This window comes from Lycorma delicatula, chromosome 6 (genome assembly GCF_047948215.1).
Source record: "Lycorma delicatula isolate Av1 chromosome 6, ASM4794821v1, whole genome shotgun sequence".
Lineage (NCBI taxonomy): Eukaryota > Metazoa > Arthropoda > Insecta > Hemiptera > Fulgoridae > Lycorma > Lycorma delicatula.
This window is the reverse complement of record NC_134460.1, coordinates 119,054,113-119,077,646: the sequence shown is the minus strand read 5'-3', so window position 1 is coordinate 119,077,646 and position 23,534 is coordinate 119,054,113. Positions and strand designations below refer to the sequence as shown.

At 34.0% G+C, this 23,534-nt stretch overlaps 1 protein-coding gene across 14 annotated transcripts in view; it reads right to left on the bottom strand.

The window, feature by feature from the left end:
* Ufd4 (ubiquitin fusion-degradation 4-like) overlaps window positions 1-23,534 on the bottom strand; it is a 280,366-nt gene that overhangs the window by 180,212 nt on the left and 76,620 nt on the right. For all 14 annotated transcript variants that reach the window (XM_075368433.1, XM_075368435.1, XM_075368434.1 and 11 more), the window contains exons 6-8: window positions 19,821-19,936; window positions 16,734-16,849; window positions 12,618-12,676 (exon numbers count right to left, since the gene is read on the bottom strand). In XM_075368433.1, the coding sequence (XP_075224548.1) occupies window positions 12,618-12,676; window positions 16,734-16,849; window positions 19,821-19,936 (291 nt within the window). The remainder of the gene's footprint in view (window positions 1-12,617; window positions 12,677-16,733; window positions 16,850-19,820; window positions 19,937-23,534) is intronic.

The following is a 23,534-nucleotide window of genomic DNA, read 5'->3' as shown; positions in this document are numbered from 1 at the left end:
GATTAATTACTTTTTTACCTAATTTAAACATTTGTAATATTAAGAAGTTTGCCATTTTTAACAGAATTTATGTTAATATTCATTTACAATATTTTTAAATATGCCAACCATAATAACAAAGAGAACTTTTAAGAATATGATATAGATAGCAATTGTTTTTACCGATTTATTATAATGTTCAAACATATTAATAATAATCATACAAATTTAAAACCTGTAACCATGTTATACAGATATATATATATACTTTCTATAAAACTTAAGTAAATCAGATTTTTTTCTTTAAAAAATTAAAATGAGAGATAAATAACTTACGCCTAGTACAAATGGGAATTTAATTATGGAAGTAATTATTAATAACTCTGCAGTACTTTCTGTATTAGAAAAAGATTTAATGACAGATATAACAGAATTTAATAAAGGAAATTATTAATAACTTCATACGTTCTATAATACAAGATTTCATGATACATCCAAAAATCAAAATAACATAAAAGTATAATTCTTAAAAGAAAAATATTCATCTTCAAATAATTCAATGAGTGAACTTACAAATACAATATTTTTCATGATAACTAACAATTATGAAAACAAATTAATTCAGAACTTTAAAGTTAACCACAACTTTGATGAATTTTACTTTAAACGCATTAAAAAGGATATTTCATTATTTGCATTATGTATTTAAATTTTGTCTACCTGAAGCTTTCCCCTACCAGCTTTCTGGTTTTTCAATCGTTCATGTGGACATGTGTTCCGTACATAATGAACAATATATATCATATATATATATATATATGATTTAAATATTAAGTCTATGTTCGGTATTAGCAATTTACTTTCTGCATAACATTTTGCTCATTTTATCCATCCTTTGAAAATAATTTACTGCCTAAATAAGAAAATTGTTTAATGGTTAGAATATCGTACCCAGAGGATTCATAGTTCTACTAATCACATATTTAACTTTTGCCTAATATATAAGAGGAACAAATAAATAGTGTAATTAAAATAATGAAATTGTTTTCTTAATTAGTCTTGTCATGAGAGATTTGTCTAATTTAAAAAGGAACATTATTTATTACAGTGAATCTAAAATTCTCCTTCTGAATTTTCCTGATATCCAATGTGCTTATATCATTTATTATTAAAAAAAAAGAAAAAAAAAAGTATAAACTGATTTCTTGATCAAGTCTCACAAGAAAAATATCATGCTATAACTATCTTTATTAATGTAATTTGTAATGCAAGTATACTCAATGACATGTTCAGTTGAGACTGTAGAGTAAAATTCGCATGACTTCTTTCTGGTTTTCAGGAGTTCATCACATCACTGTCTAAAGTAATCGACATAATTTCAACAAAATGTTTTTTTCTAACACATAGTAAACAGTAATTTTCAAACGTTTAAAAAATCTCAGTTATGTGATAAAACATCTGAAATTTTGCCAAATAATTTTACAAAATTGGACTAATACATAAGGTTTCACAGAGTGCAGATTTATCTCATTCTTTTTTAATTTAGATTTAATTAATTAATTTAAAAAAAAATACCTTTAGGGTGGCTGTATTAATATAAGATGCTGGATACTTTATTTACTTTTCATGCATTTATATTCCATTAGCAGACAAACATTATATGCACTTTTATTCATTTATGGAATAAATGTACAGTAAATATGTTACACTAATTATCCTAGATATTTATTGTCCACTACATTTTTACTATAATGGCATAATGCCTGAGCACTCACTATCTGCATTACCTTCATGACTTTCAGACTCTTCATTGTTCAGGTGAATTTATTGAAGGTTCTACGAAGCTCGGCTGATAAATTTTTCATATATATGTGTAGCATGGGAATGAAACAAAAAACGAATAAAAGTACAATACCTTAGCTACAAAATGCAGTATTTATTTTTCAATATAATTCCCATTTATACTTTTCCTAATGTGTGACAAGTTTTGCATTCAGTCACTGAAAAATTCTGGTGGTTTTTTTCAGATCCAAGTAGCCACAGCTTCCTTCATCTCATCATCAATGGTGTAATGATTACGTTTGAGATACCTCTTGAGATGAGGGAAGAAGTGGAAGTTGAGCCAAATCAGACAGTATGATGGATGCGAAATAAGCTCAAATTTCAGCTTGCAGAGAGCCTCTGTGGCCATGTGTGAGGCTATGCATAGTCATGTTGCAAGATTATGGGCATGGTGTTCTTTCAAACGTGACATACTTGTTGACTGAGGTATCATAATGTCTCAAGTGTACCATTAGAGTTCACAGTCATCCTATGGTCTAGATACTCAAGTCACATAAACATGTTTGGCATTCCAAAACACTATCAAAAGGAGATTCCTTGCCAACGCTTGAGTTTTAAATTTTTTAGGTTTTGGCGATTTGTAATGTCTACCATACTTTATCTTTTTTCCTCCGGGTCATAATGATGTATCTAACTCTCATCCCCATCACAATATTGAAAAGGAATTTGTTTCCTTTGGCAAAATAACACTGTAAAAGTTCTTTGCAACATTTGACATGACACTGCCTGTGTTTGTCTGTCAGTTTGCACGGTACCCATCATGCACAGATTTTACAGTAACCTAATTGCTCAATAATATGGCCTAGTTGTTCTTTAGATATGCCTTAATGAATAGCGATGTACTGCTGGGTGATTCGCTGGTTACTTTAAAGCAAATCGTCCACCTCCTTTCAATCTTTTTCGTCAGTCACAGAAACTGGTTGTCCGCTGTGAGGTGCGTCCTCAATTGTTGCTTTACTAGCTTCACATTTGCAAAATTTCAATGCTCACCCATTCACAATACTCTTGTCAACAGTTTCACTACTGTAAACCGCTTTTAAATGATGAAATATTCATAGGATTCACATTTTCTGCTGCTAAAAATTTGATCAACAGAAAGATTTAGTGATGTGCGGTTGGCAGCTTCTGTTCTGCATAACCTCCTCTGTAATCAAATGATCTTGGATTGCTGATATCTCATTTACTTTTCTTTTTATTGTTATTTGAGTGCAACATGTTTAAGTGTTAGTAGTGAGTTTTAGGAGAAACAATATAATGTAAATTTTTGTGTGAAAAAGAGGAAAACTTTCACTGAAATAGCTTTTGAAATAGTTTTTAGAGATGATGCTGTGGGTCGTACGCTATGTTACGAATGGTTTTTATGACTTAAAAGTGGCTGTCAGTCACTTTTAAAAGACCCTCGACCAGGTAGGTCTTCAATTTCAACTCATGACACCTGCATTTAGAAAATCAACAATCTGGTCCACGCAAATCGCTGATTGAACATCAGAAAACTTGTAGAAGAGGTTAGAATCTCAATTGGGTCATCCCGTGACATTTTGACTGAAAAATTACACACGCATTGAGTTGCAGCAAAGTTTGTTTCGCATATGATGACCGAACAGCAGAAAGAACATCAACTGGTCATTTATTGGCAACTTCTTGAACAAGCCGATAATGATGAAACATTCATGCAAAGGATCATAACAGGAGATGAAAGCTGGTTTTACAGATATGACACAGAGACAAAAGTTCAATCATTACATGGATTAGCAAAGGATTTCCACGCCCCAAGAAAGCACATCAGTCTTGATCCTATGTCAAAGTGATTTTTTCGATTTTAATGGAATTGTGAAGTTTGAATTCTTGCTTCAAGATGAAAGAGTGAACCATGCATGCTATCAAGGAATTTTACAACAGTTATATGAAAGATCTGTAAAAAGAGACCGGAGTTGTGAGACAACTAATGGTTTCTTCACCACAAACTGCACACTCAGCTTTGTCAATTCATCAGTTGTGTCAAAAATCAGATGATTGTCCTCCTTCAGCCTCACTACTCGCCAGACCTGCTGTTTACGATTTTTTTCTTATTTTCAAAATTAAAATCAGTGATGAAAGGACGTCGTTTTGAGGTTATTGATGACATTAAAGGAGATTCATCATGAACCTCAAGGCAATTTCAAATGAAGCTATCCAGGACTGCTTCAGTGTGTGAATAGGAGAGGGGAGTACTTTGAAGGAGACCAGGACTAATGATCTGTAAAATTAATAACAAAGATTAAAAACATTAAGTTCAGTTATTTTTTGAATGACCTCATTCATCATCCATTTTAAATGTGTTGTTACATTTAGCCACAAAACTTTTAATCTGACTCCATATGAGCTCAATAGGATAAGTTCACAGTGATATGGTGGTAAACAAAGAAGGATCATTTTTTCTCCTTGGCTTTTGTCACTGACATGAGTTTGAAATTTATGTTTACTTCAATAAGAAATTCTTTTTTCAGAGTATCTTCTGTATAACCTATTGTTTTTGATGTAAGCCACTCCTTAATGGAATTTTTTTTTGAAGCAGTAGTGGGAATCTTTTCTTTCTACCTTGGGTGATGTGGGGCATTAGCCATCATGATAATAACACTTCCTTCGGGAAGTACTGCCATTCGTTAGAACTCAATTTTTTGACCAAGAAAATAAAATCGCTGTCTTCAAGAAATCCTTCCTATCCACCAGCACTAGCTATAACATATCAAAGTCCTTTGGAAACAGTTTTTAGTCGATAATCCTGTTAAAAAAGCATCTTTTGGTATTTTAATCATGACAACATGTCATATTTTATTGCCAGTATGAGTTGCATGCACCCAAGTTTCATCCAAATATACTATTCTTCTTCCCTATATTTCTTAATGTCTCTTAAATACATATGCCGCCAGCAAATTATGTCATCGCACTCAATCATCACAGATGCTAGATTTATTTTCCTGAAAACAAATCAAATATCTTTCGCTAATCGATAGAAAGACCTTAACTGAAGAAATAGGAAGATTAGTGTCATTATTTACTACTGCTAGAACCTGTGAAAAGTTTGGAAGTTAGTTTTCCATAAAATAATTGTGAAATCTCTTTACGGCACTCATTACAGTCATTGTATTTAACTTTATGGCTAGTTTTATGAACAATTTTTTCCTTGTTTTTCACAGCATGATTACCATGTTCATTTTTATCTTATTTAGAATCCAAAACACAGTAGCCAGGCTGGATTTAGTTGTCTCACAAGTATTCTCAACTACAGAATTAATAATATCCTAAGGATTAATTTTTAAGAACATTAGCTACAGTTAAAGCTTTCTCCACTCTTAATTGGCTTTCCTTTTTTTACAGGCACTTCTGTTGGCTAAACTTATTTCAGGTAAAAATAAATTAAAAATGAAACTAAATATATGGGATAATTAATTAACTTATAAAGATATAAATAGGATTAAACAACTCTTAAAGAACAGTATGTGCAATAAATTTGCTGTGAAGTATGTTTAATCTTATTGTTTGTGGGCGAAAAACGCTTGGGCGTTATCATTGCCCGGTAGTTATTATTAAAAGGGTAATATAACTCCAAAATAATAAGCTATACAAGGTGTAAACGTAATATTAATCATATAATAAAAATTTACTAAAACAAGCCAAGAAGGCAAAATAAAACCCAAAACTAATATCACAGACAAAGTTGATAAAATATGAAAGATAAAATAATAGAATAAAGAAAGTATAAAAACTTACCTAATTCTGATGGGTTGTGAAAAAATCCCCACCCCACATAGTAAAATTAAACACATAGAAATTTTTAGTGCTAGAAAATCAAATTGAAAATAAAGGTTAAAATTATTAAAAAAAACCCTCCTTACAGAAAAACATATATAAGTATATTAAATCCTTTGCAGTAACCCAGTTGCAAAAGAGAAACATTCACTCCAAAACCCTGCCATCATTGCCCAACACATCAAGAATGCTGCTGGGTATACTAAACTGACGACGCAACACCCCATAACATACGCAGTCCACGAAAATGTGGTGCACAGTCATGCGGCAGTTGCATCGTGTGCACAGGGGTGGGTCTCCTCCTGACATTAGATATTCGTGTGTGATCCTCGTATGCCCCAACCGTAACCGGCAGAGGACCACTTCCTCACGATGAAAGTTCCTGCAAGAGGAGCCCCACGGCAACACTGAGTCTTTAATCCGTCAAAGTTTACTATCGACGGCAGCCGTCCAGTCACTTTGACACCTTGCTCGCAGTGATTGTTTTATATGATTAATAAAATCAAAGGTAGTAACTTGGGTGGTGAAAGGAGGTTGAATACACGCATCTTTCGCAGCAGAATCTGCCCTCTCATTACCAAGAATCCCAACATGGCTAGGGATCAAGCAAAAACCTACCCCCTTGTTTCGTTTTTCTAATTCAGCGATTTTATCATAAATGCCAACGACGACAGGATGTCCGGAATAAAGGTTTTCCAACGCCTGGAGAGCACTGTACGAGTCACTGCAAATAAGAATGTTCCTATATTTAGGATCAACGATACTTAGAGCCCTATCCACAGCGAGTAGTTCCGCAGTGAACACATTCGTAACACCGGGTAGGCCAAACATATAAGTCTGTTCATTGAAAACAAAAGCACAACCAACCGTACCATCATGCTTCGACCCATCAGTGTATACCACCATGTCTGGGTTCGACTTGGTGACGAGAAACTGGAACACCTATTGGTAAACAATAGGTGGCGTTGATTGTTTATCATACGTTGTAAGATCAAACGTAAAATTTACATGGTTTATTCTCCACGGGGGATTCGAGCATGGACATGATGTTAAGAACGAGGGAGTGCCAACATTCATATGCTGCAGCAGACGTCGTGTACGGACACCCACAGGCGCAGTACAACGTGGACGGTCCTCATACTTCCTCAAATTAGGATTCTTAAGAACTGGGTCAAAAGCTGGGTGATTAGGCTGTCCGCTGAGACGGGCAAAATAAGATAACAAAAGCTGGTCTCGTCTATCCCAAAGTGATGGCTCGCCACTGTCAAGTAAGCTTGTGATAGGGCTCGATCTAAACGCACCCGTCGCAAGCCGAAGAAAAGAATGATGCACACCATCCAGCATCTAAGTACGGTTTGACGAGCTGAAGAATAGGCGACACAACCATAATCCAAACGGGAACGAACAAGGGAGTAGTAAAAACGTAACATACACGACCGATCGGCCCCCCAGTTGGTGTTACTTAGGACCCGCATCATATCCAAAAGTTTGGAACACTTTGTTCTCAAATCTCTCATATGTGTGACCCAAGTAAGACGGCTATCAAAAAGTAAACCCAGAAACCTGATGTAAGTAGAGACAGCAATAAGCTCTCTGTTCAGAAAAACCTGCGGATTAGAAGGGTTCCGTAGCCGAGAAAAGACTACACATTTCGTCTTGTCGGGTGAAAATGTGAAACCAGTAGTCCCTGACCAAGCCTCAAGGCGAAACATAGTATTCTGCATCAGTTGCTCCGCAGTGGGTGTCGAGCGGCTCGCAACGTAAATAACAAAATCATCAACGAAAAGACAACAAGAGACAGGAGCCTGCACACAATTGGTAATGCTGTTTATGGCCACAGAAAACAAGGTGCGCCACTTAATACACTTCCTTGTGGTACCCCATTTTCAGAGACGACACTGTCTGAAAATGAATCGTCTACACAAACGTCCGGTGATTCAAGAATCCCTGGATAAAAGCAAGCATGTTGCCAGTGATCCCCCACCTCCTAAGGGTGTTAAGAATGCCACGTCGCCAGGCCGTGTCGTACGCCTTTTTTATATGGAAAAAGATAGAAACGAGGAGTTGGCGGTTCAGGAAGGCGTTTTATATGGCTGTCTCCATCGACACCAAATGGTCAATGGAAGAACTCCGATGTCGGAAACCACACTGTTCCGAAGAAAGAAAGCCATGTTTCTCTAAGTACCACGCAAGCCTGCGGTTCACCATCTTCTCCATTACTTTACACAACATGCTTGTTAAAGAAATAGGGCGGTAGCTTAAGGGATAGGTTTTCTCTTTGCCAGCTTTAGTACTGGTATAATAAATCCCTCCGACCAGCCGGGCGGAAAGACTTGTCCGGAGAATAAACCATTGTAAATACTCAAAAGATGTTGTAGTGCTGAGTCAGGACGGTGCGAAAGCATACAAAGGCGAACGTTGTCTGGTTCAGGGGAAGTGTCACGTGAGTTCCTAAGTGGGTGCAACAATTCTTTAAGTAAGAATGGAGTGTCCAATTCACCATCCGAAACACCAATACTTCCATCCGTGCTTTGTACCTCTGAAAGTCATTACTATATGACGAGGTGAGAGACACCGAACGGTAAGATTTCGCTTTAGTATTTGCTACAGGCGAAGATGACGTAAGGAGTTCCCCCTCATCAACGAGACCGAGAATAGATTGCCCTGGTGACCTGAAAATTGCATGGATTTTTCTCCACACAGTGGACGTGGGAGTAGTACGTCAGATGGAGTTCACATACTTCGTCCATGAATTCCTCTTAGCGGTCAAGAAGACCCGACAGCACACTGCCCTAGCCCTGCGGTACATATCTAGATGTTCAGTTGTAGGTCTATTATTGAATTTGCGTAGTGCTCGCCATCGATTCCGAATAGCACTCTTGCAATCATCATTCCACCACATAACGGAAGGACGTTTAGGATTACCCGATGTTTGTGGGACATATCTGCTGGCAGTTTCAAGTATTTTGGACGTAAAAGAGGAAAGTTGCTCAAGGATGTCCGCACCGACGTCACACTGCGATTGGAAGGCCATACGATATCCATCCCAGTTAGCCTTTTCTACAATCCACCTCCGTGGCCTTCTCCGAACCTTGTGGTCCACACCAAAACGAAGAAGAATTGGTTTATGGTTGCTGCCATGAAAATCATCACAAACAGACTAATCAAAACGAGGGAGTAAAGCCGGCGAGCACATGGAGAGATCGATATTAGACACAGTACCAGATGATAAAGACATGAATGTATGAGACCCATCATTCAGCAAACAAAGGTCCAAGTCCTGTCTCACATCGTGTTATATTTCCCTGAGTGGAGCAGAGAGTCGAGCCCCAAGAAACATGGTGGGCATTGAAGTCTCCCACTATTAATGATGGAGATGGTATTTGTGTGAGGAGATCTGAGATATCCAGAGCACTGTACTCAGTGTTCGGCGAGAGATATAGATTACAGATATACATCTTGAAGGGGACAGAGATCTTCACTGCAACAGCAGGAACGAGAGTGGTCAGTCGAATCCTTTTAGCTGATACCTCATCTCTCATGAAAATAGCCACTCCACCACTCTCTCTACCATCCACTACACAGTCGAATCTCTCACAAAAGTATGCCCTGAGTGCGATTGGGTATGTCGCAGAAGATGAGTCTCCTGGAAACATATGACAATCGGATCATGCAGCTGCGCCAGTACTCCAATATCTGCAATGCGGGACCGTACACCATGAACATTCCACTGTATAATGTTCATAAAATTAAAATAAAGTAAAAAATATAAATATAATAATAATAAATATTCTAAGGAAACCATATAGAATTCAGTTGTACGTGATTCTATTTTTCTTTTTTGTGTTCTTCACCTTAGATAACTCCGACGCCTTTGGGTTGGGAGGTTCCTCAACCATATCCTCCAGTATATGGGGTGACGGCGGAGGTGATTTATGAGAACGGGATGTCGCTACTGACATCCCAGAGGGGGTGGCCATGCGGGTCACTTTAGTGGGGACCTTGTTAGTCGGCTTACCGCCATCTGTGGTAGCCTCTGCACGTACCGGCAGCACGTTAGGAGCAGGAACTTTTTTATGAACCACACTGTTGGATTCAGTTACTGCGACACAGGACTTTTCACTCACTCTTGTCAGCCCGGAAATAATGGCTGTTGGCAGCACTTTGGGAGTAGGAACGTTTGTACGGACCACACTGCTGGATTCATATTGAGACACAGGACTTTTCACTCATCCTCGTCAGCCCAGAAATAGTGGCTGTAAGCGAAGTAACCTGATCAGAAGCATTTTAATGAGCTTCTTAAGTTCCGTGCAGGATCTGCACTGAGGAGATGAACAGGTGTAGCAGTCTGTTTTGACGCAGCAGTGGCGAAGGATACATCAGGTTGAACGAGCTTACGTGAGTTAACTATCTTCCTATACTCCCTGCGTGCAGCCGGGAAAGATAGTTTCTGCTCAGTACACATCTTGAGAATCGCCTTCTCTTCCTTAAAAGTTGGGCAATCTTGGGAGCAAGCCGTATGCGAACCATGGCAGTTCTCACATCTTTCTCTTTCCTCGCAGTTAGCGTCACTGTGGCCTTCGGTAGCACATCGAGCACAGATCTCCGACCTCGAGCAAGATGTTGTACTGTGACCGTACCTTTGGCACCTGAAACACCGCCGTGGGTTGGGAATGAACTGGCATACCCAAACGGAGAGGTAACCCACTCTAATCCTCTCTGGAGGAACAGGAAGACCCAATGTCAGTATAAGGGACGGCGTCGGTTCTTCTGTTCCATTCTGCCGTTTCATCATACGTTTCACCTCTACAACATCCTGAGTACTAAGTTCATCAGCAATTTCCCTGAAATTCATTTCTCGAAGGTCACAACAAAAAATCACTCCTCTGATGGTATTTAGGGTCCTGTGGCATGCCGTACTTACGATTATGCCGCCCATATTGGTCAGACGTAACAAAGACCGACTCTGCTCGTCGTTATATGTCTCCACCAGAATTGTTCCATCACGTAATTTTTTTATGTTCTTCGGAGAACCAATACATCCTGTGATGCATTTACTAATCAAGAAAGGTGAGACCTTTTGAAGGGAGCCACCCTCCTGATTATTCTTAACAATAACAAAGCGGACATTCTTGCACCTAACACCATCTTCATTGGCTGTAGCAAAATTATCCTCGTCAGACGAAGCTGAACGAGGCCTTTTCACCAGACTTAAAGTGGTGGTTTTTTCAGATGGACCACCAACCATCATTGAATTGGCTGTAGGAACTGAAATTTTGGTCCCACGAGAACCGGCGATACAATAGACCACTCCAGCAGAGCGCACGCGTACTGGAGCTAGAGCTAAATACAACTGGGTTTGCTCTGGTGCCCAGAGGACATCGTTCGAGACTCACTACGTAGAGCCATTCACCCATCGGCACGATAGTTCCCACCTTGGGTTACGGTTGCATTTCGTACGATGTCGCAACACCATCAAGTGTAAGTGAAAGAGAAAACTGTGTTGGATGTTGTTGTGTAGTCGAGTAAATGCATATGTTGTAATTCATGTAGTGTACCTGGTGTAGCATACGTGTATAGTGAAAAGTATTCTGCAGCTAAGTGTGTAGTGGGAAGAAAAGCTGCAGAGGCTAAGCCCGTGGGGACGCCAACCCCCAAAGTCTTAAAGAATAAGACTCCCCTTTGGGGAGTCTTATGAAATCAGACAAGTCTGATTTCATCAAAATACAATACCTATATGTTATTAAGAAAAGGAAAAAGGTTTGTATAAGATCAGCCAAAGCCTGGCTACAATATAAAAATATTGATTAAAGAGGTTGTAAAGGAAAAGATTTCTGCACCAATCTGAACATTATAATCAGCCATTAATCACAATTAATTGTTGAAATCTGTTGACAGATTTATAAATATATATGTATATAAAATAATGACATAATATGTGGTTATGATAAAAATAAACACACATGGAAATGTTAAACAATATGCAATATCAAATGTAAACAATTCATTTCCTTTTCCCGCAGTTGACCGCGAACTGCAATTTTTTTAAATAGAATAATACTTCAAGTCACCTCCATTTAAACAACAGTCTCAACTAAACATGTTATTTAGTATAATTATGAACATGTAATGAATGTAATAAATAGATCATTTACACTCAAGTAACTATTTGAATAATTTCACATTGCCTTTATTTTAAATGTATCATTGATGTATTTTGCCTTAAGTCTTTCCCAATCTCAACATAAAAGTTACTGTTGCTTAAGAATAATAGATTTGCCAGAGTAATTCAAATAATAATTACAATAAGCTTGCCTTTATTCCATTCACTGGCACTGGCTCTTCAACACAATCAATCAATCAGTTCAAATATGTCAATATAGTACAGTTGCAAGAAGCTAGTCTTATAGTAATAACCTAAAATAGTCCCTTTAAATTAGACAAATAAAGTATTAAAATTTGAAGAAAAACTCTTATAAAATGAAAATTTTATAAACTACACTCGCTACACCAAGCTTTTGCATTTGAATTTTTGAATCTCGCATCTTACAGCATCCTAAATATTTCCCAACACATCTACTGTAACAATTTTCTTTTAGAATCTTTAAACCAGATAGTACACATGTCTATTAGTTTATATTTTGTATAGAATTAATAATGACTTAAATTTGAATCAGGTTTGGAAAAATTTCTATTTTTAATAAACTGAGGAAATGTAGACTTCATAAATATATTAAAAAATGGTTTTCATTTAAGCATCAAATGAATAAGCTGCCAAAAATGCAAGTAAAATATTACTTAAATATAAGACAGTTCAACAAACATCTCTATTCAAGAGTATTACATTTTCATTAACCTTCATCCTTTAATTTCATAGGTCAAATTTCTATTAATTATATATCTTTTTTAAAAATAATACCCAAATACTAACAACCTCAAAAAGTCACATATTAACAAGTTAAGATTCCTTAACTAAAACAAAATAGAAAACAACTTAAATATACTACCTCTCGTCTCCTTTCAGTGCTTTTTCAATAGCATCCGGCAGTTCTGACCTTAACAAATCCTGTAAAAAAAAAAAAAAAAAAAAAATGGTGGTGAACAGAAGACAATAGAATCTTATCTTACATACATGTGCGTATATATATGTTCACTAGTATGAATTTATTATTCACTAGTATTTTATTATTAGTAATATATTTATTATGTAATCAAATTTACAAGCTGTTTAGTATTTATGTTTATATTATTTTTTAGATCACTAAATCACACAATCACCAATAAATTAGTCATTAAATTTCACTTATACAAATAACAGAAATGTTAATTTCTTTTTATTACTGCCTTTAACAAAAAACTTTTTTGTTAACTATTTAAAGTACAAAAGTCACAAACATATAATACAAAAGTAAGATTTCTTTAAAATGTTATGAATACCCTACGAGTGTTTTCAGTTAAAGTCCACACTTCATAAGAATAACTAGTTTAATGCACTTCAATATTTTATAATCATACTAACAGGAATACCCAATTTCAACTGAGTAGTTAGAATTTCTGACCCTCACCAAATCTTAATTATTTGTTCCATAAACCCAAAAGAAAATCACATTTCAAATGAGGTAAAGTAGCTGTTGTCCATGACTTCATTTAAATGAATTTTATCTAGAATAAGATTTCAAAAGTAACATTAGATTTGTATTAAAATTCTACCATAACTTTAGTGGACATAATTGTATTTTAGTGGACATACTGGCAAGTCTACTTAGTTTGAGGAGGATTTTGATCTTATCACAGTTTCTAATGGTTGGTTTTATCCTGAGAATGTTCATACATCCAGTCTTCATTGATCAGCAATGTTCAGTTATTTGCAGACAGTAAGATTTTAAGGGAAGTAGAAAATACTACAAAAAATCTATGTAAATGGTTTTAGAAGTTTTCCCCCCTTTTGGGGAGAGATTGGCCCAGGAACTCAATCTGGAACAGGCCACAAAAAACTGTCCATGAGAGAAACAAACTTCTGTAGGGCAATTCTTGTCATCTTTTGAGTCTGTCACTAAGATTTGCTGATAGTTATGGTAAAACACAGCTCTGGGGGAAATTGTTTTCAATTTAAAAGCTGGTATAAGAAGTATTCGTGGAATAGACCACAGCCTTCCAAATGGTTAGCACTACATTCTCAACTGTAGGGAGTTTTAACTTTAATCTGGTGCCATTGCAGAGTTTTGGCAGATTTAGACTGAAACATTAGGGGGTCCTCCAGAAGGGGTTAAACTTCAGAAATGGCTTATTTAATGCTGAAAATATATATAACAATCGTATATGCCACATATGTTTGTAAAGGAAATGAGTTCTGTCAATTCACATAACTTGAGAAACAGAGGGTTGAAAAAGAGAGAAGGAGAGAAAGGAAAAGTGTGAAAGAGAGATAAATAAAAAAACACCATCTGAATTGGTAGATTACTCCATTGCCAATCCACTTGTTTTAAGTTGGTTTCTGAGTAGCTTACTGAGTAGATATAATAAATTATTATTATAATTATTATCATCTACATTAAATTTAAATACATTTGTGACAATTTTTTATCAGTATAATTAAGTAGTCAGTGATTTTTTACTGTTATTTTCACCACTGTAATATATACATATATATTTTTTGACAATTTATAATATACAATAATATTTATAATTTATAATAATGCTTAGAAGATATATTACGATGATGAAAATAATAATAAATAATCTCTGAAATCAACCTAAATTTATCTATGACATATTTGTTCATAATATTTTTTAATTTAACTTCCTAATCTCCATTCTTAGTACAGCTACTTTTTTAATCTTCAAAGTTTTTGAAGTAAATTAATTAATCAAATACCACAAAAACATGAATTATAAAAGTTTAAATTAATCTTGTTTCATTTAATAATTATCTTTTATTACCGATTTTATTTATATTTACTTTTAACTCTTTTTTTCTTTACTGTTAATCTATAATCATTTTCAGTTTTAAATAAATCCAATATCGTGAAAATTACCAATTACCTTTAAAGAATGCTCACCAATAACTCAGTAGAGTTAATATATGGAATCACCATCACTTTCAATTAAATAAAGTTACTGCCAGAAATTATCATATTCATGCAGTGGCTTAAGCTATGAAATATTTTTAATTAACAAACTAATAATAGAATCAAATGAAAAAAATGTATGGTACACCAACTCTTTGTTGCATAAGAAGAGTATGTTAGTCCCACTTATAATTTAATCATAATTGTGTATTAACAACCACAGATTAAAAGTTAAAAATGAAATCTGCCATTTTAATCAATTGTTTATTAAATTTAAATAAGCTACGCAGATGATTGTGAAAATTATACAAGTGATTCCATGATATATTTCAAACTTATTTTTTTACAAGTGAGTGTTCTTACCTTTCTTTATTGTTCTACCTGAATTTCTATAGAAATTAAGAATAAATACCATAGTCGACAAATGAATTTACTTCCTTTACAGAAAAATAATCTTTAATGCTGTAGTTCTTATTTTTCTACCACTATTTAAAAAGTAAAAATTTATTTTTTCTTACTTTAAAATTTCTTTATTCTGCACTAAGATTATATTTAACCTCTGAGTGATAAAATAGAATGGATTGTTGTTTTTTATAGAGATAAAATTGAAGACAGAAACAATTGGAAAAAGAAAAGTCAGTCAGAAAAATGGCATTGATTTTGGGGGCCAGTAAAATTTCAATTAAGGGCTAGAAGAAAAAAAAACTTGTCATACTGTTACATAATATCTAGGGATATTGCATTAGAGACGGGGTACCAACCTCAGAAATTCTTGCAAAGCTCTGTGGTTATTGTTTATTAATCCAATGATTCATAAATTCACCATCATAACAACCCAGATTTTCATAAAAAAGAAAAAAATGAAAATTATGAATAGTTTATAAAAATTTATAAAAATTAATTATTTAAATATTAATTTCTAGGAATTACATTAAAAAAATATTCTTCTAAGATTCTCTGATATTTTATTTGTAATCATATGTTTTATAATATAGAATAAATGGAATCATGGACTGTAAGCTGTACAGTCAGAAATATGTTGACTCAGAATATAATCTTCTAAATATACATTACAACCAGAAGTATTGCATTTGATAACAAACTGTTATATGCATATTACAATTACTGGAAAGTGTAATAAACATTGTAATTTGTCTTTTACAAGACTGCCAACCTTGTAGTCATGTAAAACAGTGCTGCATCTATTAAAAAAAACAGCATTGTACAATACTATGGGATTGGCACATTTTGTTAGTTCTTAATTTTACAGGCATATTTTTCAAAAGATTTGAGGCTTGATCTAGTAATTTATAAATCTGATAGGTCACAAATATTAATCTTATATAATTACTCATTAATCAATCCAAAACTTTTTATTACCATTCATTGGATTGGAGGATAATTTTTTCTGCCAACTTATATAATTTGTATGCAATGTTGGTTCCCCTTACTTAAGATACTGCCCGTTACTAGCAAAGATGTTCTTTAGAGGTATGAATCTGAAGATGATTTTACTGATTAACTTTCTTGTGCAAGATTAAGAAAAATTTAATTTTAAAGTTATAAATGTTATCTATTCATTAAAAATCCATAATAAAGACAAAAACAAACGACTGACTTCAAATATAAAACTTCTATTAAATGAAAATAATCTCAACAGATAATTTCAGTATAGTGCAACAGAATGTAGCACCTTCTTGATAACTAACATAAATAAAATAAATGCTTGTCTTTACAGTCTTATGAAGCAAGTTCATCAAATCTGATGAAAACAAACAAGCACATGATATTAATAAATTGTCACATCAATAATATCTAATAGAACTTAAATTCAGCAGTCTAAGATAAATCACTGCATAAACATACTACCAATGAATATGGTAAGGCTACTGAGAAACAGAAAAAAATTAATAAAGCTGTTGAATCATCTGTTGCACAACTCAGAATACCATAACTCAATAAAAGAATGCTCAAATAACTCTTAATAATTTTAGTAACCAATCCAAAATTTTTTTTAATGAAATTTTGCCATAAATAATATAATAAAATTCTTACATGTGTAATACTAGGTGAGCCCCTGCATAATGTCGATAAGAGGCTGATAATGGTTGAAACAGATGCTGATGACTTACTTTCAGGTGCTGTGTTACCTGCATTTGGTCCTGGTGTACCTACACACATAGAATAATTTCGTAAGAGGATGCTTATAAAGTAATGTGTTTATTCAAAAAAATGTGATCTTTTTTTCAGTTCACTTCTTTAAAAAAAATACCTTTCAGATACAAACAGTAAAATTAATTTTAAAAATTCCATTATGGTATCCTGCAACCAGCTCTTAATGGATAGCATAAATGCTGCCAATGCTGTGTCAGTGTCTGCGTTGCTTATTTAATGAAAATTAGAGAGGAAAATGAGATAATATGGTTTATAAATATAATTTTAAAAAAAGTCTGCTACATCCAAAAACCTGTTAGTAATGTCAATAGTTATATATCACTGCTGACCAGCTGTGACAACAAACAAAAATTATTGGCTGCCTTGTAATTGATTTATTGATACAATTTTTGGTTGTTATACATCAAATCACTCAAATTAAAATAATCTATGATCATCCAACAGACCAGTAATGAGTGCTTAATTGTATGTATTCAAACAGTTTGAATACATGATCTAATCTCACGACTTTAATTTTCTTTCAAGGGTTTCTTTCTCCTTCTAAAATATAGTCTTCTTTACTGTACAATTTTTTGTAAGAGTCATCAGTGCAATTACAAAAGAATTTGACAACTAGATACTGGATGAAAAATTATTACTATACAAAACATACCAGGTTGGAAGCAATAAGTTCTGCCTGATATACGTCATCTCTGTGGAGGAGCAGTTAGGTGAAGGATTCAGCTTACTTGCCACCATAGTTGATGAGATAAGTGATATGATATGAAGTCCGTAATATTACACTTAATTACAAGATGCTATCATTCCTGGACTATACTGATTGTTCAACAACTAAATATACAGGTATGCTACTTGCATTAAGGCTTAACTTATGAATGTCACAGAATAATGCATTTTGCACAAAGGAGTGTTATTGTAATATATGTTATGAACTGCAGCAATCAATGCTTAAAATAAGTAATACATATGAATCAAATTTTATGAGACATTTGCAAGATCAGTAAAAAATGATATGTTGGACTTTTACCAATCAACCTTTAAGACAAAGAAAATATTTTAAGCAGAGATCATATCTCAGAGATGTTTGAAAGTTATGACATTTGAATGCTCAAGATGAATTAGCCTAACACAAACTCCAAAATATTGAAAAAAAAATTGAATAATTTATAAAAACTTTAACATCATTCAAGGAATGTAAAATCATTACAATCACTTAAGGAGTTGGCTAAGCAATACTTCAAGACCACTTGAACGATAACAAGTTAATTGTGAAGTTCGACCTGAGGATCCAAATATATGAAAAGCACTTGGAAAACTACAACTAGTGGCTCTATTTTCATCTCAAGGTTAAGGAACTGAACGTTCATTTTACAGTGAGATCAAGACAGATCAGCAGTCATTACTAAAGAGATAAAATATTATGAGTTATCAAAGAGCACGTCATTGAGTTCTATTTTTTCAACATAAGAAGTCAATGCACAAAGAAATCATCCCTTCTTACAGAAGAATGAATTTAGAGTATTATATGACATTTTAAAACATCTGAGAGAAGAGATAGAGGAACAAATGAAACTTATGTCATAACTACAATCTGTTCTTACATTATAATGCATCTTGATGTCTTCCTGCCAACATTGCAGTATTTTGCAGATAAACACTCTGGGTTTCTCACAATGGTTGTAGCTGCCACAATTAGCCACCTGAATTTTGTCTTGAACCCAAAAATAAAGCTGAAGTTACATTTTCTCTTTCATGGAAGATATTCGGAACAAATCATAGGCGACTGATTAATGGGCTTGAAGATGAATTCTGGGAAATATTAGTGTGGAATTATTAGGGTAACTGTATATATACAATATGATATATCTTGAATATTCAAAATATTCAGGAGATTACTTCATAATTATTGGTATATTTTGTAGACAGATATTTAGCGTCTCTTTTAATTGAAAAGAAAGAAAAAACACAATAGGTTTTGACAACCTATGTATCAATCAAACAGAGTAGAATGCCACAAACAATAAATAATCTTTCTGCTACAGTTCTTAAATAATAGCAAAACAAATTCAGAAGAAAATGCAAAAACATAAACTTTTTAAATCATTCACATGATTAAAAAACATATTACAACTATGCTAAAAAAAAAAGATAAATAAAAATAAACAATAAAATCATAAATTATAATGCAACTTTAAATTCCCTAAAATTTGTTTTGTACACCTGCAAACTACATTAACAATCTAGATAATGTAATTAAAACACACACATATAGATCAGTAAACTACACTGTAATATATATAAATAATAATATAAAATTGTGATTTCTGTTAAGTATTCTATATACAAGTACTTAGCTAGAGGAAAGGAATCTACATTTGAATAAGTACTTACTATATGCTAAAACAAATATGAGACAATTTAATCCTTAATTTGGCAAATATTAAATTTTAAAATATTGCATTTCTTACAACTTATCATTTTCTTTGGTAAGAAGTAATATCCTTCAATAACTTTTATTATTAGAAGGCTGACAAGAGTAAATGATTTTACAAACAGGAACACTACAGATAGAGAGGGGCACAGTTTTGACAACAATGTATTGATTTTAAATAAGTTAAGAGTTTTGTCAAACAAAAGCTTTTAAAAAAAAACATTAGGTGTTTGAAATAAGTTGCAAGTTACATTATCTAAGTACACTATAAATTCATATAATACTTATGAAATGTATACAATAAATCTACTAAAATTGACTTGTAAGCTGATTTTAAGAACTTGAAATTTTGTTTCTTCGTGTGAGGCATAAGAATTCTGAAGATAATTTCCACAGTCAAAGTATCTCAATTATGTTCTGTTGTAATATTAAAAAAAAAAGAAAAGAATATTAAGACTGTACTATAATTACAGAGTATTCTGTGCATACTCTATAGTTAATTAGGAAACAGATATTAAACAAACTATTTTACATACCTGGTCCTGAAACGGTTGTTGTTGCGGGACCGGCAGCATTTGACAATCTATTTAGTAATTCATTAACTAGACCATGTTCTGCTAATGGAGCAGGATCAACACCTCTTCTGGTAAATCTGGAAAAAATCAAGTTGTGTATGACAAGAATACATTCACATACAATGAAGGTTGGTTGAAATTAACCACCGGATTAACACAATTTTTTTTTGTGTTCAATTATCTGATTGGTTTGATGCAGCTCTCTAAGATTTCCTATCTAGTGCCAGTTGTTTCATTTTGGTATACTCCCTACTTCCTACACCCTTAACAATTTGTTTTACGTATTCCAAACGTTACCTTCCTGCACAATCTTTCACATTTACCTGTCACCCCAATATCAAAGTGATTATTCCTGGATACCTGGAGTAAGTCTGTCTCTTCTTTTAGCTATATTTTTCCAAATGTTTCTTTCTTCATCAATTTGTCACCTCCTCATTTATCACTTTATTCAACCATCTGATTTTCAACATTTTCCTATAGCAACACATTTCAAAAGCTTCTAATCTTTTTTTCTCAGGTACTCCGATCGTCCAAGTTTCACTTCCATATAGAGGTATACTCCATATACTACTGTCAAAAATGCTTTCTTGATGTTAAAATTATTTTTTGATGTAAACAAATTGTATTTCTGACTGAAAGCTTGTTTCGCCTGTGCTATTTGGCATTTTATATCGCTCCTGTATCTTCCATCTTTAGTAATTCTACTTTCCAAATAACAAAATTCTTCTCTTCTTCCATAATTTTTTTCTCTTCCTAGTTTTATATTCAGTGTTCCATCTACATTTTTTTTACTACATTTCATGTTTTTCATATATTTCTTGTTTATTTTCATGCAGTAGTTCTTGCACAGGACTTCATCCATGCCATGCCATTCATTGTTTCTTCTAAATCCTTTTTACTCTCAGCTAGAATTACTATATCATCAGCAAATCATAGCATCTTTATTTTTTCACATTGCATTGTTACTCCGGATCTAAATTGTTCTTACCATCATTAACTGCTAGCTCTATGTAAAGATTAAAAAGTAACAAGGATAAGGAACATCCTTGTTGGACTCCCTTTTTTATTACGGCCTCTTTCTTATGTTCCTTGATTATTCCTGTTGGGAGTTTGGTTCCTATAAATGTTAGCAATAAATTTCTGTCTCTATATCTGAATACTAATTTTTAAAAAAATGCTGAACATTTTATTCCTGTCTACATTATCAAATACCTTTTCTAAGTGGATAAATGCATGTAAGTTGATTTTTTTCTCTTTAATCTTCCTTCTACTATTATTCTGAGTGCTAAAATTGCTTCCCTTGTTCCTATACGTTTACTGCAACCAAACTGGTCTTCTCCTAACACGTCTCCCACTCTCCTCACAATTCTTCTGTACAGAATTCTAGTTACAATTTTTTATGCATGAATAGTTAAGCTAATTGTTTTGTATTCTTCACAATTATCTACTCCTGCTTTCTTTGGTATCATGACAATAACCCTGTTTGAAGTCTACACAACTTCCGCTTTTTATACACATTACACACCAGTTTGTATAATTTATCTAGCACTTTCTCACCTGCACTGCGCAGTAATTCTGCAGATATCTTGTCTACTCCAGGAGCCTTTCTTCCATTCAAATCCTTTAGTGCTCTACTAAATTCAGATCTGAGTGTTGTATCTCTCTCTTTTCATCCTCTTCTTCCTCTATAACACTAGTTTCTAATTCATTTCCTCTGTATAACTCTTCAGTAAATTCCACCTACCTACTGACCTTTTCTTTCATATTATAAATTGGCGTACCATCTTTATTTTAACACATTATTAGATTTTAACTTACGTACTACAAAATTCTCCTTAACTTTCCTGTATGCTCCATCTGTTTTACAAATAATAGTTTCTCTTACCACTTCTGAACACTTTTCTTTATTCCACTCTTCTTTCGCTAATTTGCACTTCCTGTTTATACTATTTCTTAATTGATGATAGCTCCTTTTACCTGCATCAACACTAGCATTCTCATACTTTCTATACTCGTCCATCAGCTGCAATATATCCCCTAATATCCTAGGTTTTCTACCAGTTCTCTTTGTTCTGCCTAAGTTTGCTTCTGCTAATTTAAGAATTTCCTTTTTTCCATTCTCCCATTCTTCTTCTATATTTTCTAACTTATCTTTTTCACTCAGACCTCTTGTGATGTCCTCCTCAAAACTCTTCTTTACCTCCTCTTCCTCAAGCGTCTCCAAATTCCACCTATTCATCTGGCACCTTTTCTTCAGGATTTTAAACCCTTATCTACCTTTCACTATTACTCAATTATGGTCACCATCAATGTCTGCTCCTGGAAATGCTTTGCAGTCGAGTTGGTTTCTAAATCTTTGATTAAACATAATATAATTTATCTTTTTTTTTATGGACCATTTTTAACCACTTGAAGGCAACTGGTACTTGCCTAATAGATGTTGTCTGGGTCGATCCCAAGTGACGTGGCTGTAGACTAGCCCACCCTTTTCTTTAGTTTATCACTTGAATTGAACTACCCATCGGGGTCTCTCCCGGTTCATAGAGGACACTACGACCCCCTCTTTCGGTTGTCATGATGCCTCTCCACAGGAGGGCTACCCTTCCTGTTCCTACATCCTAGTTGGAGATGATATAATCTATCTAATACTTTGCAGTATCACCTGGCTTTTTCCATGTGTATATTCTTCTATTACGATTTTTAAACTGGGTGTTGGTAATTATTAAATTATACTTCATACAAACTCAAGTCGATCCCCTCTTTCATTTCTTTTACCGAGCCTGTAGTCACGCACAATATTTTTTTCCTTGCCTTTTCCAATGCTTGCATTCCAATCTTCAACTATTATTAAATGTTTTTCGCCTTTTATGTGTTTAACTGCTTTATCAATTTCTTCATATACACATTCTACCTCATCATCATTACGGGCAGTTGTAGGCATGTAGACGTTAACAATAGTTGATGGCTTCAGTTTTGATTTTATCTTGGCTTCAGTTTTGATTTTATCTTGATTACCATGATTCTATTGTTAAGCTTTTTGAAATACTCTTCTCAATTCCCTGTCTTCTTGTTAATTATGAAACCTTCTTATGCCTGCCCTTTATTTGAACCTGAGTAAATTGTTCTAAATTCACCAGACCAAATGTCATTTTCCTCTTTAAACAAAACCTCGCTAATTCCTACTACATCTACATTTAGTGGAATAATACAATTTTTCTAGTAACACAATATATTTAGAATCCTATAATCTATATGATGTTATGTAATGATTGAAGTTGATTTAATGATTGAAGAAAAAGTTGATATAAAGAGATTATTTTTAAGAAAGGGGAACATATGAGTATAATTTACTTTCTAATTTATAAATACAATAAAGTAATACACACACACGCGCGCGCGCAGGCGCGCGCACACACACACACACACACACACACACACACACACACACACACACACACACAGAGAGAGAGAGAGAGAGAGAGAGAGAGAGAGAGAGAGAGAGAGAGAGAGAGAGAGAGAGAGAGAGAGAGAGAGAGAGAGAGAGAGGAGAGAGAGAGAGAGAGAGAGAGAGAGAGAGAGAGAGAGAGAGAGAGAGAGAGAGAGAGAGAGAGAGAGAGAGAGAGAGAGAGAGAGAGAGAGAGAGAGAGAGAGAGAGAGAGAGAGAGAGAGAGGAGA